We start from the raw sequence: 18,164 nt of genomic DNA on the forward strand, positions 1-18,164 counted from the left end.
AGTGCCTGTATTCCTGATAAAGGGCTTTTGCCCGAAACTTTGATTTTCCTGCTCCTCGGATGCTGCCTGAACTGCTGTGCTTTTCCAGCACCACTCTAATCCAGAATCTGGTTTCCAGCATCTGCAGTCATTGTTTTTACTCGGTAGTAGAACAAAAGACAGTCAATGGTTTCAAAAGGAAGTCATTGGGCCTTTGAAGAAAATATGAGGAGAAAGTGAGGTCTGCAGATGCTGGAGATCAGAGCTGAAAATGTGTTGCTGGAAAAGTGCAGCAGGTCAGGCAGCATCCAGGGAAAAGGAGAATCGACGTTTCGGACATATTCCTGAAGAAGGGCTTATGCCCGAAACGTCGATTCTCCTGTTCCCTGGATGCTGCCTGACCTGCTGCGCTTTTCCAGCAACACATTTTCAGCTTTGAAGAAAATATGCAGTCCTACTGAGATAAAGGGGGACAACAGGTGTGACTGAACTGCACTGGCGAGCCCATACAATTTTGAAAGTGACCTTGTAATGCACTGTTGAATTGATATGGATATCCAAAAAGTGATGATGTACATGGCTGTTTCTGAGTGGTCCAGTTGAAGGATGCCTATTGCTTGCTTGAATATACTCCTTGAAACAGCATGGCTGTCAATGTAATCCTACCATGCAGCCATATGTAGAGGTGATAATCATTTTTGCCCAATAGTAAATCTTTAACATGGCAGCTGGATTGGAAGATAAGGGAGCAAAGAAATGTGGCACAGGATGAAAGAGTTATGGCCGTTGCCAGGTTTAAAAATAAAACATTGAGATGATGAACTAAAATCTGATATCTAAAAGAATGGGGCTGAAAATCAAGTTATTCCCATTTAAACTACTCATCCTTATTGTTTCTGCCATGAGAGGTAACCTCTTTATCAAAAAAGTCAATATTTCACAATTGTTACATAAGAAAACTTAATGAACTGCACTTTCAAGACATTGGTGAAATGTTTTGTAGTCGAGAGTGTGGTGCTGTAAAAGCACAGTAGGTCAGGCAGCATCTGAGGAGCAGGAGAATCGATGTTTCCGGCATAAGCCCATCATCAGGAATGAGGCTTGTGGGTCGGGACGCTGAGAGAGAAATGGGAGGGGGATAGGGCTGGGGGGGAAGGTAGCCAGAATATGATAGGTAGATAAAGGTGAGGGGAGAAAGGTGAAAGGTTGGAGAGGAGGGTGAAGCGGTCCATCCCTCCTGTTCCTCACCTTCCACCCCACCAACCTCCTGGTACATCACATCATCCTCCGCCACCTGGAGGAAGAATGCCTCATTTTCCGCCTTGGGACACTGCAACCACACAGGATCAACATGGAATTCACCAGTTTTCTCAATTCCCCTCTCCCCACCTATTCCAGTCCCAAGCCTCCAACTCGACACCACCCTCTTGACCTGTCCATCTTCCTTCCCACCAATCCACTCCACCCCTGACCTATCAACCTCCCTCCCCCAACTTCATCTACCTATCACATTCCTAGCTATCTTCCACCTAGCCACACCCCTTCCCATTTATCTCTTAGGCCCCCCAGCCCACAAGCCTCATTCCTGATGAAGGACTTATGCCCAAAAGATCGATTCTCCTGCTCCTTGGATGCTGCCTGACCTGCTATATTATTCCAGCACCACACTCTTGACTCTGATCTCCAGCATCTGCAGTCCTGAATTTCTCCTAAATGTTTTGTAGATTAACCACCAGTGTTTTAATTACCAGTGTTATAACAAAAAGAAGTTTAAATTTTGTATAAAATTAAGGTGCATTTTTTAATGTAAATCTGCCCATCCCTTCATGGCAACAGACAAATGTTTAATCATCACAAGGAAAATCATGAATCTCTTTGTCTTTTATAAAATTGGTGGGAAAACTTACCTTCTTCATCTGCTAGGGTTCAGTGTTGGAAAATGTGAACTGAGAGTTGTCAATGTTTCTGCAATTTATAACATAGAACATAGAAAAGAGCAGCAAAGCGCAGGCCGTCTGGCCCACGATGTTGCGCCAAGCATCTATCTTAATCTAAGATCAACCTAACCTATGGGCCCCTCAATTTACTGCCATCCATATGCTTGTCCAGCAGTTACTTAAATTCCCTAATGTCTCTGACTCTACTACCACCGCTGGCAGTGCATTCCACACACCTACCACTCTCTGTGTAAAGAACCTACCTCTGACATCTCTCCTATACCTTCCTCCAATCACCTGAAAATTATGACCCCTTGTAACAGCCATTTCTGCCCTGCTCTGGCTATACACGCTATCTATGCATCTCATTAGGCAAAAGTGAGTACTGCAGTTGCCAGAGATCAGAATCAAGATTAGAGTGGTGCTAGAAAAGCACAGCAGTTCAAGCAGCATCCAAAGAGCAGGAAAGTCGACATTTCAGGCAAAAGCCCTTCATCAGGAATTCTTTGGATGCTGCCTGACCTGCTGTGCTTTTCCAGCACCACTTTAATCTTGACTCTGCCTCTCATTACCCTGTACACCTCTATCAAGTCATCTCTCTTCCTTCTTCTCTTCAGTGTGAAATGCCCGAGCTCACTCAACCTCTCTTCATAAGAAAAGCCCTCCAATCAGGGGCAGCATCCTGGATATATGATGTATATACATGGAATTATGGAGCTGCAGCAAAACCTTACGGCTCTTAAACTCAATCCCCCTATTAATGAAAGCCAAAACATCATCTGCCTTCTTAACAACTGTATCAACCTGGTTGGCAACTTTAAGGGAACTTTGGACATGGACCCCAAAGATCCCGCTGTTCCTGCACACTGCCAAGAATCCTGTCTTTAACCCTGCATTCAGCATTCAAATTCGACCTTCCAAAAAGAATCACTTTACATTTATCCAGGTTCAACTCCATCTGCTACTTCTCAGCCCAGCTCTGCATCCTGTCAATATCCTGTTGTAGCCTGCAACAGTCCTTGACACTGTCTATAACATCACTGATTTTTGTATCACCAGCAAACATACTAAACCCACCCTTCCACTTCTTCATCCAAGTCATTTATAAAAACTATAAAGAGCAGAGGCCCAAGAACAGATCTCTGCAGGACACCAGGGTTATTGACCTCCAAGTGGAATACTTTCAATCCATTACCATTCGTTGTCTTCTTTCAGTAAGCCAATTCTGTTTCCAGACAGCCAAATTTCTCTTTATCCCATACCTCCTCACTTTCTTAATAAGCCCACCGTGAGGAACCTTATCAAATGCCTTACTGAAATTCATATACCCCACATCTACAGTTCTTGCACGGTATTCTGTAAATGACATTAGTTTTGCTTGTTGTCTGTATAGGGTCTTTCAAGTTCATTAGTTGCCGTTTTAGTTTGTTGGTGGGTTTGTGGGCTACCATGATGTCTAACAGTCTGAGTGGTCTGGCAATCATTTCCGAGGTGTCTTCGATGTAGGGGAGAGTAGCTCAGGTTTCTGGGTGCGTTTTGTCTGCTTGTTTGGATTTGTTGCTGAGAAATTGGTGGACTGTGTTCATTAGGTACCCATTCTTTTAGAATACACTGTGTGGGTGATTTTCCTCTGCTCTGCATAATGTCACTTACAAAATACCAAGCAAGAACTGTAACAAACGCTATATTGGACAAACAGGCAGAAAACTCACCACCAGGATACATGAACATCGACTAGCCACAAAACGACATGAACCCTTCAGTTCAGCGAGCAAACCTACATCCAGAACCTCAACCTGAGCTACAAATCTTCTCAAAACTTTCTAAATTTGTATATATCTGGTCTGGCCCTGGGAACTTATCTACCTAGATGATTCCCAGAATTTTCAGCACATCCACTTTCTTCATATTAATCTGTTCAAGCCTATTAATCTGGTCCACAATGTTTTCGCTATCAACAAAGTCCCTCCCACCAGTGAATACTGAAGCAAAAGAACTCATTTAGGGCCCACCCTACCTCTTCAGACTCCAGTCACAAGTTCCCTCCAGTATCCTGATTGGCCCTACCCTCTCTCTGATCATTCTCTTATTCCTCACGTAAGTGTAGAACGCCTTTGGGTTTTCCCTAATCCTTCCCACTAAGGCTTTTTCGTGCTCCCTCCTAGCTCTCCTCAGTCCAGTTTTGAGTTCTTTCCCAGCTACTTTCTAATCCTCTAAAGCTGTGCCAGATCCTCACTTCCTCAACCTTAAGTAAGCTTTCTTCTTTCTCTTGACAAGAAGCTCCTCTTCTCTTGTCATCCAAGGCTCCTTGTTTGTCTCAGTGGAACAAACTCATCCAACACTCGCAACAAGTGTTCTTTAAACAGCCTCCACATTTCTGTTCTGCATTTCACATAGAACAATTGTTCCCAATGTATACTCCACAGCTGCTGTCTAATAGCAGTGTAATTTCCCCTCCCCCAATTAAATACCTTACCATACTGTCTGTTCCTATCCCTCTCCATGGCTATGGTAAAAGTGAGGCAGTTGTGGTCACCTGTCACCGAAATGCTCTCCCACCAAGAAATCTGACACCTGGCCTGGCTCGTTGCCTAACACCAAATGGCCTTCACCCCAAGTCAGCCTATCTACATATTGAGTCAGGAATTCTTCCTGTACATACTTAATAAAATTAGCTCCATCCAGATGATCTACACTAAGGAGGCTCTAATCAATATGTGGAAGTTGAAGTCACCCATAACAACAACTCTGTTACATCTGCACCTTTCCACGGTCTGCTGTCCAATCTGGACTTCCAGCTCTTTGCTGCTATTGAGGGTTCTATAGAAAACATCCAATAAAGTGCCTGCTCCTTTCCTGTTACTGACTTCCAACCATCCTGACTCAGTAGACAAACTCTACTCAACAACCTCCTTTTCTGCAGCTGTGATGCACTCTAATTAACAATGCTACTCCCTTCCTCTTTTAACCCCCTTCCTGTTCTTTTTAAAAGATCTAAACCCTGGAACATCCAGCAACCATTCCTGCCCCTGCAAAATCCACGTCTCTGTTCTGGCCACAACATCGTAGTTCCAAGCACTGATACATGCTCTTAGTTCATCACTCTTATTCCTGACACTCCTTGCATTGAAACAGACACACCTAGGGGATATGCAAAATATATGGCTAAGAGAAGCCCCTTAAAGTATATTGCCTAAATGGCATGGTAAGCAGACATTTCTTGTATTCATTTTGCTAAATCAGGTAATCCATTGCAAAATCATTTCTTTACCTTTTCAAATTCTTCACTTTTCTTGATCTGGTGAATATCTATTTTAACAGGGCTGTGGGCCACTGAAGATTCATGTTTTTCTTCAGAATCTCCTGAAAATCCAACTCGTCTACGCTCTGTGTTAAAAAATACAAGATAGAAAGTCTGAAGCACATATGTGATCAATATGTCTGCTGTTGAAATTCATGTTAAGTGGACAGCTTTAAACATGTCTCGAACAAGGAAAATACTTTAATTCCAAGTGAAATATTTATAAATAAAATTACACTTTTGCAACACATTTAAGGAATAGAATCTAGTTATTTCTGAAATTAAAAACTATTAGCATTCATCTTCTAAATCTATCTGCTAAAGGAGATTGACAAAGTAGACATAAAGTAGATGGGGACTCTCGTGGGGCAAACTGGAAAGAAAGGTCATAGTTTTCAGATGGGGAGTGGCAGATTTAAAACAGATGAGGAGGAATTACTTCTCTCAAAAACTGTGGAATTCACTATCCCAGAGTATAGTACATACTGTAACACTGAATATATTGAAGGAGGAGACAGACAGATCTTTAATGAGTAAAGTAACAATTAAAAGGGTGATTCAGCAGGAAAGTGGAATCAAGAACAAGATGAAATCGACCATAATCATATTAAATAGTAGAGCAGGCTCGAGGAACTGAATTGTCTGTTCCTGAACTTACTTTTTTTTAATAGATATTTTTATTAGAAATTTAACATTTTTACAAGTTTACAAAAATAAACAAAACTCTCAAGTACAAACATTGATATACAATTAAATCTTAAATAAATAATAACCAAAATTTAACAAAAGAAAAATTCCGAGAAAGAAAAAAAACAAACAACGAACTACTAATTTTATCTACAACTAACCAGAGTGTATATTTAAGTCTCTTACATTATTCAAATAAGAGAAAGAAAAGAAAAACCAACAGATAACATAGAAATTGGGTAGTGAGATACATACTCGGAATGTGTTAACATCAAATGTAATAAAATCTGTATTCGTGTGGTATTCCTCTCCCAAGGGGCCCCGGACCAGCCAGGTTCATAATCTCAATTAAATAAAAGCCCTTGTTAGGATAGCCGAAATATCTGTATTCATATAATTCAAGAAGGGCTGCCATATTTTATGAAATTATTCGGTCTTTCGGTGTACCATATTTGTAAGGAAGTCAAGGGGAATACATTTCATAATTAATCTGTGCCAATTTGAAAGTCCAGGGGGGCCCTCAACCACCCAGTTTACCAAAATATTTTTCCTTGCACAGAAAGAGAGAATAGAAAATAATCTCTTCCCGTGCATATCCAGGGAGGGTAAGTTCGAAAAGCCCAAAGCAGAGATACAGGGTCCACTTTAATTTCCGTTCCTAAAATTTCCGTCAGGGTACTTGCTACTTTAGTCCAGTATCCAAGGATCTTATGACAGGTCCATAGACAATGTACAAGAATGCCCACCTCTATTTTACATTTGGGACACATTGAAGATGCTCCTGCCTTAAATTTTGCCAATCGATCCGGTGCTATGGGCCTTATGAAGTGTCTTCAGCTGGATAGCCTGAGTTCTGTTACAGATGGTGATTCTTCTGGCGTTTTCCCAAATGTCATTCCATGTTTCTATAGAGATTTCTAGTCCCAAATCCTGATCCCATGTTTTAAGCAGATTGTCCATATCTTCCGTACTTCATCATGTAGTAAATGATAAATAGTACTGACGGAAGATACCCCCATTGATTCCTCGGGAATCTAAATCAAAATGCACTTTTTCTGATATTCTGATATTCTTTAATGGGACATAACATTCATGTCACACAAATGCCAGACAATGAACATCTCCAACAAGAGAGAATCTCACCATCATCCCTTGACATTCAATGACTTTAATGCTATCCATCAGAGTCAGCGTGGTCTTAAGAAGGGCAAATCATGCCAACTTTAAGTACATTTAAGTCGTCAGTGGATAAGCATACGGAATAGTGTAGGTTAGATGGGCTTCAGATTGGTATGACAGGTTGGTGCGACATCGAGGGCCGAAGCGCCTGTACTGCGCTGTAATGTTCTATGTTCTATGTTTGACTAATTTGCTAGAGTTCTTCGAAGATGTAACAAGCATGGTGGATAATGGAGATGCTGTGGATGTAATTTATCTGGACCTCTTGAAGGTGTTTGATAGTGTACCACATAAAAGGTTAATTCACAAGGTTAGATCATATGGTATATGGAGTAATTTATTATCCTGAATAAATGACTGGCTGATGAATAAAAGACAGAGAGTCGCAATAATTTTTTTTTCTGAATGGAAAGATGTAACTAGTGGGATGCCACAGGGTTTGGTCCTTGGACCTCAATTACTTACAATCTACATTAATGACTTGGATACAGAGGTAGAAAGCTCTATAGCCAAATTTGCGAATGATACAAAAATAGACGGGACAGTAAATTGCAATGTGGAAATAAGAACCTTACAAATGAATATAGATAGTTTTGGACAGTGAGCCAAAATATGGTAGATGGAGTTTAATGTGTATATGTGCGAGGTCATGCGTTTGGGTTGATAAAATTGGAAGGTGACCTATTATCTTAGTGGGGAGAGACTTTAGGGTGCTCCAGTGTAGAGGGATCTAGGTGTACTTGTTCAGGAATCACAGAAAACTGGAGTAAAGGTACAGCAGATAATAAAGAAAGCGAATAGAATGCTGGATTTTCTAGCTAAAGGAATAGAATATAAAGATAAAGAAATATTGTTGCAACTAGGCAAGGTATTGGTGTGACTATACCTGCAGTACTGTGCCAGTTTTGGTCACCTTATTTGAGGAAAGATGTAGGGACATTGGAGGTAATTCAGAAGAGCTTCACTTGATTGATCCCAGAGATAAGGGGTTAATCATATGAAGAGAGATTGAACAGTTTGGCCTATACTCTATGGAATTTAGAAGAATGAGGGGAGATCAAATTGAGGTATTCAAGATGGTAAAAGGTGTGGATAAAATAAATGGAGCAGATGCTTCTTCTTGTGGGGTATTCTAGGATGAAAAGTCATAGTCTTAGGATAAGGAGTAGCAAATTAAAAACAGAGTTGAGGAGAAACTACTTCGCCCAAAGGGTTGTATATCAGTGGAATTCGCTACTTTAAAGTGCAGTGGATGCTGGGACAGTGAGTAAATTTAAGGAGAAGTTAGATAGACTTTTAATTGGTAATGGATTGAAGGAATATGGAGAGAAGGCAGGAAAATGGGGGTGAGGAGCATATCAGTGATGATTGAATGGCGGAGCAGACTCAGTGGGCTGAATGGCCGAATTCTACACCCATATCTTATGAACTTACTATGAACTTAACATTTGCTGAATGCCCCCCCCTCCACTATCATCATCCTGGAGGTTAACATGGACCGTGTATCTGAACTGGATTAGCCCTCTAAATACAGTGGCTTTAAGAGCAGATCAAAGTTTAGGAATCCTGCAGCAAATAACACACTTCTTGACTCCCTAAAGCCTTTCCAAGAAATGTAAGGCATAAGACAGGACTGTAATGGAATACTCTCCACTCACCTGGATAGATGCATCTCTAATGACACTTTAAAAAGCTTGACACCATTCAAGACAAAGCAGTGTGTTTGATTAGCATCCCATCTATAAACATGCACTCTCCCCCCACCAACTCCCAACCCCACCACTAATACTTAGCAGCTTCAGCATGTCTGACAGAATTTACACAGGGACTCTTCGATAGTACATTCCAAACCAAGGGTCTCATCAATCCAGAATGGCAAGGGCAGCTGATACATGGGAATACCACCAACTGCAAATTCCCCTCCAAGCTACCCACCTTTCCTAATTTCTTCCTTCATTGTCATTGGGCTCAAAATCCTAGTTTCGCATACGTAACATTATCATGGTCTATCTACAGCACATGGACTGCAACAGTTCAGGAAGACAACTCATCATTAATTTGTCTGTGGAAAATAGGGCGGGGCAATGAATGCTGGCCCAGTCAGAAATGGCCACGTACCGTGAATCATTTACAAAACAAACTGTTAAAGGCAGCACTTGTTGCCAAGCCTAGTTGCTATTTGAGCCCATGTTTACCTAACTCTGTATTACTAGAACAATGAAAATACAACTAGGTCACCATCTCTTTACTCAGCGAGTCGTGAGTTCATGGAATGCCCTGCCAGTAGCAGTGGTGGACTCTCCCTCTTTATGGGCATTTAAACGGGCATTGGATAGGCATATGGAGGATAGTGGGCTAGTGTAGGTTAGGTGGGCTTGGATCAGCGCAACATCGAAGGCCAAAGGGCCTGTACTGCGCTGTATTTTTCTATGTTCTATGTTCAACTTTAAAATTAGATAGAACATAGAACAATACAGCGCCGAACAGCCCTTGATGTTGTGCCGACCAGTGACCTCATCTAAGGTCATCCCCCTACACTATCCCATCATCATCCATGTGCTTATCCAAAGGATACAAATATATAACATATAGCCAAGGCCAACTAGAGTGGAAACTCTTGAAAAACATTTTGAAAAACTTCTTAAACCTCATCATTATAATTATCTGAGCTGATTATGTAAATAAGGTGCCATGGTGCAACTCATCTACTGGGAACTGACTTATTTTAGTCGTATCTGAGCTAAGCCAGACCAATAATGAAATGAGGAATGGCGACGTATGAAAGGGAGGTGGGTAAGTATAAAGTAATTGTGATCAGAGTCTTAATGTGGTGCACTTCAAGTCGCCCTGTCTCCACTGCCATGTAGTTGTGTAAGTGGGGTGTGGACTATCACTTTATGGGTCTGACCAAGTGATGTAATGATGCGGTCATTGGCCACTTTGGACAGGAAACAGCTTTATCTAATCTTGCTGCTTGGAAAGAAACATCCATCATATGTGGCCTACAAAAGTTCCATTTATATAAAACCACTCTACAGTGGTTTTGTCACTGTAGAGTCTGAAAAAATAGCAGAGGTTTCAAACTGGCATGTAACTCTGTTAAATCACACAGAGTTCTGTAAGAGGTTGTGAATAAATTGTATATAATTCTCTAAATTGTACTGCAATATAATGCTGCCTCTCATTTTCCACTTGCACCTCCAAATGGGTGAAGCTGTTGGGTGCATTGAAATTTTCAAGTTTGACTAACTTTTATTAAAAGTATTTAGGAATGTGAATCAAAGGTGGGTAAATGGAACTGAGACACAGATAAATTATGATAAAACAAAAGTCTTTAGTTCCTGAATGGTCTATTCTTGTTCCTGTGTTTGGATAGGGTGACATGGCTATAACAGCAGCTCTATGATCTATACTTATTATTTATCAACAATAAAATCAGAAATTACAGGAAAAACTCAGCAAGTCTGGTATCATCTGTAGAGAGAAAGTAGAGTTAATTTTTTGGATCCAGTGATCTGTTCTGAAGAAGGGTCATTGGACCCGAAACGTTAATTCTGCTTTCTCTATTTTCTGTTCAGCTCATAAGATTGTGCAGTATATTTAGGTCAGGATCAGTAACTGGCAATATTTGATATTATATGATCAGAACTTGCATGAAATGAGAAGGCTAAAGATGGAATTTTGTTCCCAGGTATCACCAGCATTTGCGATATGCTGGCCATGCCTTCTCGAGTGGTTTGCCATTGTTTTGTTGGCATGATATATGTGTTCAGATATGGAGTAGACAGCACAAAAGGTTTTGTAATAATTCCCACTCTCCTCAATCGCTTCCATCAACAGAAACATGCAGTTTGTTTTCAAATACTTCTCAGTCAACATTGAACTCAACAAATGGGCGGCACCGTAGGCGGCACGGTGGCACAATGGTTAGCACTGCTGCCTCACAGCGCCAGAGACCTGGGTTCAATTCCCGCCTCAGGCGACTGACTGTGTGGAGTTTGCACATTCTCCCCGTGTCTGCGTGGGTTTCCTCCGGGTGCTCCGGTTTCCTCCCACAGTCCAAAGATGTGCAGGGTCAAGTGAATTGGCCATACTAAATTGCCCGTAGTGTTAGGTAAGGGGTAAATGTAGGGGTATGGGTGGGTTTCGCTTCAGCGGGTCGGTGCGGACTTGTTGGGCCAAAGGGCCTGTTTCTACACTGTAATCTAATCTAATCTAAAATCTAATGTAAAAAAAAGTTTAAGGGTGGAATTTTTTCAGTCTTGAGGAGGTGAGAAGAATGGTAGTTGGGTGCATTTATTCAGCAATGTTTCAAAAAAATCAAATTCTTGCTATTGAGATAAATTTTAGTGATTATATTCTGATTTCAAAATGCAATTGAACGTCTTGATGTCAAGTGTCAAATCAGTGGAGGCATATGGTATGATTTGGTGAGAGTTGTTTAGTTAGGAATCATATGGTAAATGGATGTCAAAGAATGTAATGGAAACAATGATCTTTATCATTGAAGGGTAAAGGGATAGGACAGGCATCTGAATTTAATTTATGAAATTATAATAATGGAGAAAAATTGAGAAATTAATTACTGCATAAATGAGGTCCATTGAAACAGGTCGATCAAATTGTCATAGGGATTACAACACTGACAAAAAAGTAAAGAACTGGGGCAGGGGGTGCTTGATGAGTGGAAAGCCAAACATTTTAATTCAAAACACAAACCAAATCATTAGCTTCACCTACTTTGCAATCTCTTTCAATTTTGAAGAAGTTACACCCGAAGTGGAAGGGGTATTTTTTATGTGAGCGGAGTTAAAACTTAGATTTGCCATCTGACTCATTAGGAAACGTTATTGATCATGAGTCAAATGGATGGAGAATCAAGATCAGCTAGGTTCAATTCACAAATAAGATCTGAATTCAAGGAACATGTACAACAGAGGTATGTCATACAGGTTAATTCAAAATAATTCAACCAATTACATGCCTAATAGCAGAAGCAGAATGCAATACACAGGACTTAAGTAACATCACAACCAAATAATCAAATTTAACTTTGTATCCCTGCCACATTCAGCAATGAATGATCGTGGACAATTAAACAGCTAACATGAGGCAAAGACTATGCAAATATCTCATTCATCAGTGCAAAGCAAAAAGCTGATGCAGTTTATTGAGACCATTTTTTCTTTTTTTTTCTCATTTTTAGTTTGAAAGTTATGTGATGATACCATGTATTGAACAGGTATATTTTGTCCTGGATTTCTTTTGAAGATGGATTTAAGATGTCTATTTGAACCCAATCAAGTAAATGGCTAGTGAGGCCTTGGTGTCTTTTTTTGAAAGTTGGAACAATTGAAGCAGCCTGAATGGCTGGTTTGAAGCTCCCCAGAACCAGCATTCGTCGTTTTAGTTTTTCAGTAGCAGTTGGTGGGACCTTGAAGCTGGGTTTGGAGTCTGTGGTACCTCTCCCTGCTATTCTCTCTCAAAGATTTTTTTTTATTTGTTTTTTCTTCCTAGACTGGAGAATTGCCTGTGAGACAACCTATTATTCTGAATTTGGAAATGCCAGTGTTAGACTGGGCTGTACAGTTAAAAATCACACAACACCAGGTTATAGTCCAATAGGTTTAATTGGAAGCACTAGTTTTCGGAGCGCCGCTCCTTCATCAGGTGGTTGTGGAGGACACAATTAAAAGACATAGAATTTATAGCAAAAGTTTACAGTGTGATGTAACTGAAATTATACATTGAAAAATACCTTGATTGTTTGATGTGGAAACAGGCCCTTCAGCCCAACAAGTTCACACTGACCCTCCGAAGAGCAACCCACCCAGTCCCATTTCCCTCTGACTAATGCACCTAACACTACAGGCAGTTTAGCATGGCCAATTCACCTGATCTACACATCTTTGAACTGTGGGAGGAAACCCACGCAGACACTGGGAGAATGTGTAAACTCTACATAGACAGTCGCCCAAGGCTGGAATTGAACCTAGGACCCTGGTGCTATGAGGCAGCAGTGCTAATCACTGAGCCATTGTGCCACCCCAATTAAACCTGTTGGACTATAACCTGGTGTTGTGTGATTTTTAACTTTATTATTCTGAAATTACCTCTACCAAAAGGTGTGTTTATGGGATGTTACTATATTGGAATAGTTAGTGTTTAGTAGTTAAGTAATCTATTGGAATACTTAACCGAATAATAGTTAATTATTCCAACGTCTTCTTTGTTTTGTTGTATTTTAACTATTTTGTATGAATAAAATGTGTTTTGCTTCAAATATGGTAGTTTGCATTTAATTTATATTCAGAATGCAATGCCTGGCACTTGTCTTTAAAATAACAAAAAGTTGGAGTTTAGACTATCTTTTAAAAATATTTTGAGGGTTTGCTCTGGTCCATAACAGTTGTAGTTGAAAAATAAACTTTGAACTGCAGATTATTTTTTAAAAACAAAGAACAAAAAACTGATGTTTGCTGTTAGAATATAACAGAGATTAATTACTGCTCTCAAATACTGTCGATGAACCATCACCAAGATTTTGGTATGCTCAAGAACTAGCAGCAGATTCGATGTTACTAAGCCAAGTGTCTGGCAGTCAACCATTAAGAATGTTGAAAAAGATCGACAAACCAAAGGGTGGTTTTGACTGGAATGTTTGGTAGGAGGCAGTGCTATTTTGGTAGCTGCAGGACTGATTTTTTGGTTTCACTTTCTCCGGTTACTGCCCAGTCATCCACTTGTTGCGACTCCTAAAAAAGAACTCTATGAGAAATAAGGAAACATCTTCAGAGGTCCCTAAAAACTATTTACATTGACATCAGAATCCAAGCAAAATATAATGTAATACAACTCATCTGATTTCATGAAGGCTTAGTATTCATGATTGAAACATTACCAATATGATACTTTTACTTTTAAAAGCATGTATCCCTTAAATGTATTGGTCTGTCTGCCTGTAGGCACGAGTGGGGTTTGTTCACCAAAGAAGATTGGGCTTAGATCATAGGTATTAATTAGATTGTCTTGTGATTATTTGTGTTCTGTTAAAGTTAATAATAAATTGTTAATGTTTTTAAAGTTATAAACCTGGTATTCAAGATTGTTCCTAGCCAAACTTTACAAATAACCAATCGACAATTTTTAAGGGTCATTGAATGTACTAATTTCATATTGGTTCAGATTCAGTGTTTGATCTGGATTGCTATTTCTGTCACAGCAATTTGCCAGAAATGTCAAGTGAATGATCCATCTTGTCCTCTTCCTACGGGCCCCAGAAATACAGATGCCAGTTTTAAACCAATTTGATTCACTGTATGTGATATCAAGAACAGTGAAGTCACTGAATACTGGAAGGGCCTTCACAACCTTCAGCAATAGTCATGAAGACTTTCTCTGATTTGCAAAGGGTATATCACATGATTCGGTGGATCAGCAAAATCGAACGTTTAAGGGAGACTAAACCATTATGCTTGACAAAATACAAAGTGAGAAAATTAACTGGCAAAGCACAGGAGATTTATATATCCTTACTGAGGGAATGTTCTGGGCAAAGGGACATCTAGTATTGGGAGGCTTTCAAAAATGAGTTAATGAGAATTCAATACCAGCACATTCTTGTTAGAGTGAACTATCTAATTGTGCAGTTTATTTAGATTACAGCATAGTATACAGTATGACACGGAAGTAACATATAGGACAGTGGGAAAACATGTTTACAGTTATCCAGGTTAGTGTTAACTCCAGCAAAAAAGTAAATGTGCCAAAGCCAAGGTGACATATTTCAGACATATTGTAGGACTTGGTCAGGCACAAAGAACAACAAAAGCAAAAGATTTAACTGACTTTCTCACCCCTGAAATAAAGTGCGAGATAATGAGGTTTTCGGGAATGTGAAGACTTTATTGAATGTCTGTGCCTAATTTTAGTACAGTAGTCATATCTTTGACTAATTTGTTATGAAAACAGACAAAGGTGGTACGATCTAAAGAACGCCAGGTAGCCTTTGAAACACCAAAAGCAATTTTAATGAATGAACCTATATTAACTGTACCTAACAGTTTGTGGGTGGCACAGTGGCACAGTGGTTAGCACTGCTGCCTCACAGCGCCAGAGATCCGGGTTCAATTCCCGCCTCAGGCGACTGACTGTGTGGAGTTTGCACGTTCTTCCCGTGTCTGCGTGGGTCTCTTTCGGGTGCTCCGGTTTCCTCCCACAGTCCAAAGATGTGCAGGTTAGGTGAATTGGCCATGCTAAGTTGCCCGTAGTGCGAGGTAAGGGGTAAATGTAGGGGTATGGGTGGGTTGTGCTTCGGCGGATCGGTGTGGACTTGTTGGGCCGAAGGGCCTGTTTCCACACTGTAATGTAATGTAATCTAATCTAATCTAACTTTGACAAACTATCTAAATTAGTAGTAGTTGCTAGGCTGGAATGGAGAACTTTTCAAAAAAAAGATGAATCATCATCTCCTCCTAGGGGCAGCATGGTGGCTCAGTGGTTAGCACTGCTGCTTCATAGCGCCAGGCACCTGGGTTCAATTCCAACCTCGGGTGACTGTCTGTGTGGATTTCCTCAGGATATTCCAGTTTCCTCGAACAGTCCAAAGATGTGTGGGTCAGGTGAATTGGCCATGCTAAATTGCCCACATTGGTCAGGGATGCATAGGTTAGATGCATTAGTCAGTGGTAAATGTATAGTAATGGGGAATGGGTTTGGATGGGATATTCTTCAAAGGGTTGGTGTGGACTTAGAACAAACAACAAAGAGAATGAACAGGCCCTTCAGCCTTCCAAGCCTGAACCGATCCAAATCCACTGTCTAAACCAATCGTCCAATTCCTAAGCATCTGTATCCCTCTGCTCCCCACCTACTCATGCATCTGTCCAGATGCACCTTAAGTGAATCTACCGTGCCTGCTCCTACTACCTCTGCTGGCAACACGTTCCAGGCACCTACCATCCTCTCTATAAAATACTTGCCACGTGTATCCCCCTTAAACTTTTCACTTCTCACCTTGAACGCGTGACCTCTCATTACCGAATACCTCACCCTGGGAAAAACCTCTCTATCTACCCTGTTTATATCCTTCATGATTTTGTAGACCTCAATCAAGTCCACCCTCAATCTCCTTTTTTCTAATGTAAACAATCCTAACCTACTCAACCTCTCTTCATAGCTAGCACCTTCCATACCAGGCAAATCCTCTTAAACCTTCTCTGCACCCTGTCCAAAGCATCCACATCCTTTTGGTAAAGTGGCGACCAGTACTATACACAGTATTCTAAATGCAGTCGAACCAAAATCTTGTACAATTTTAACATGACCTGCCAGCTCTTACGCTCAATACCCCGTCAAATGAAGGCAAACATACCACATGCCTTCTTGACCACTCTGTGCAGCAACCTTCAGGGTACAATGCACCTGAATTCTCAGATCTCTCTGCTCATCAACTTTTCCCAAGGCTCTTCCATTTACTGTGTAGTTCGCTCTAGAATTAGACTTCCCAAAATGCATCACCTCACATTTGCCTGGATTGAACTCCATCTGTCACTTCTCCACTCAACTCTCCAGTCTACCTATATTCTCCTGCATTCTTTGACAGTCCCCTATGTTTTGTGTTACTCCACCAATCTTCGTGTCATCTGCAAACTTACTGATCAGACCAACAATGCCCTCTTCCAGATCATTTATGTATATTACAAACAACAGGTGGCCCCTGCACTAATCCCTGTGGAACACCACTGGTCACCTTTCTCCATTTTGAGAAACTCCTTTCAACTACTACTCGCTGTCTCCTGTTGCTCAACCAGTTTTTAATCCACCGAGCTAGAACACCCTGCACACCATATGACGTCACTTTCTCCATTAGTTTACCATGGGAAACCTTATCAAATGCCTTACTAAATCCATGGATACGATATCTGCATCCCTTCCTTCATCTATCAACTTGGTCACTTCCTCAAAAGAACTCTAAGTTGGTAAGGCACGATCTACCCTGCACAAAACTATGTTGCCTATCACTAATAAGCCCTATCTTTTCCAAATATAAATAGATTTTATCCCTCAATACCTTCTCCAGCAACTTTCCCATCACTGATGTCAGGCTCACGGATCTGTACTTACCTGGAATATCCCTACTACCCTTCTTGTACAGGAGGACAACATGAGCAACCCTCCAGTCCTCTGGCACTTCACCTGTGTTTAAGGATGCTATAAAGATATCTGTCAGGGCCCCAACTATTTCCTCTCTCACCTCCCTCAGCAACCTGGGATAGATCCCATCCGGTTCTGGGGATTTGTCAATCTTAATATCCTTTAGCCTACCCAACACATCTTCCCTTCTTATGTCAACATTATCCAGAGTAAACAAACTTCTATCTCGAATCTCATCATTCATCACCTCCCATTCATCAGTGAACACTGATGCAAAGTAATCATTGAGAATCTTGTCCATTTTCTCAGGTTCGACACATAACCTTTTTTCCTTATCCTTTTGTGGACCAACCGTTTCTCTGGTTACCCTCTTGCTTCTTATATAAGGTGGCCTTGGGATTCTCATTCATTCTGTTTGCCAAAGCTATTTCATGACCCCTTTTAGTCCACTTGATTCCTTGTTTAAGATTGGTCCTACTCTCCCAGTCTTCCTCCAAGGCCCATTCTGTTCTTAGCTGCCTGGACCTTATGTACACGTTGCTTTTCCTGTTGGCTAATCACACAATTTCTCCTGGCATCCACAGTTCACGAATTTTGCCTTTCCTTTCCTAGTAACTATAGGCCGGTGAGTCTCACTTCTGTTGTGGGCAAAGTCTTAGAGAGAATTGTAAGGGATAGGATTTATGCACATCTGGATAGGAATAATGTGATCAAGGATAGTCAGCATGGTTTTGTGAAGGGCAGGTCGTGCCTCACAAACCTTATTGAATTCTTTGAAAAGGTGACGAAGGAGGTTGATGAGGGGAAAGCGGTAGATGTGGTATATATGGATTTTAGTAAGGCGTTTGATAAGGTTCCCCATGGTAGGCTACTGCAGAAAATACGGAGATATGGCATTGAGGGTGAGCTGGAGGTTTGGATTAGGA

General features: G+C 40.8%; 1 protein-coding gene across 1 annotated transcript in view; it reads right to left on the minus strand.

Moving 5' to 3' along the window:
* The window catches only part of LOC122540179 (dynein axonemal heavy chain 8-like), a 1,249,383-nt gene that overhangs the window by 752,837 nt on the left and 478,382 nt on the right, over positions 1-18,164 (minus strand). Inside the window, exon 23 of the mRNA XM_043675521.1 lies at positions 5,188-5,303. Within this exon, the coding sequence (XP_043531456.1) occupies positions 5,188-5,303 (116 nt within the window). The remainder of the gene's footprint in view (positions 1-5,187; positions 5,304-18,164) is intronic.

Source organism: Chiloscyllium plagiosum, chromosome 3, assembly GCF_004010195.1.
Source record: "Chiloscyllium plagiosum isolate BGI_BamShark_2017 chromosome 3, ASM401019v2, whole genome shotgun sequence".
Classification (NCBI taxonomy): Eukaryota; Metazoa; Chordata; class Chondrichthyes; order Orectolobiformes; family Hemiscylliidae; genus Chiloscyllium; species Chiloscyllium plagiosum.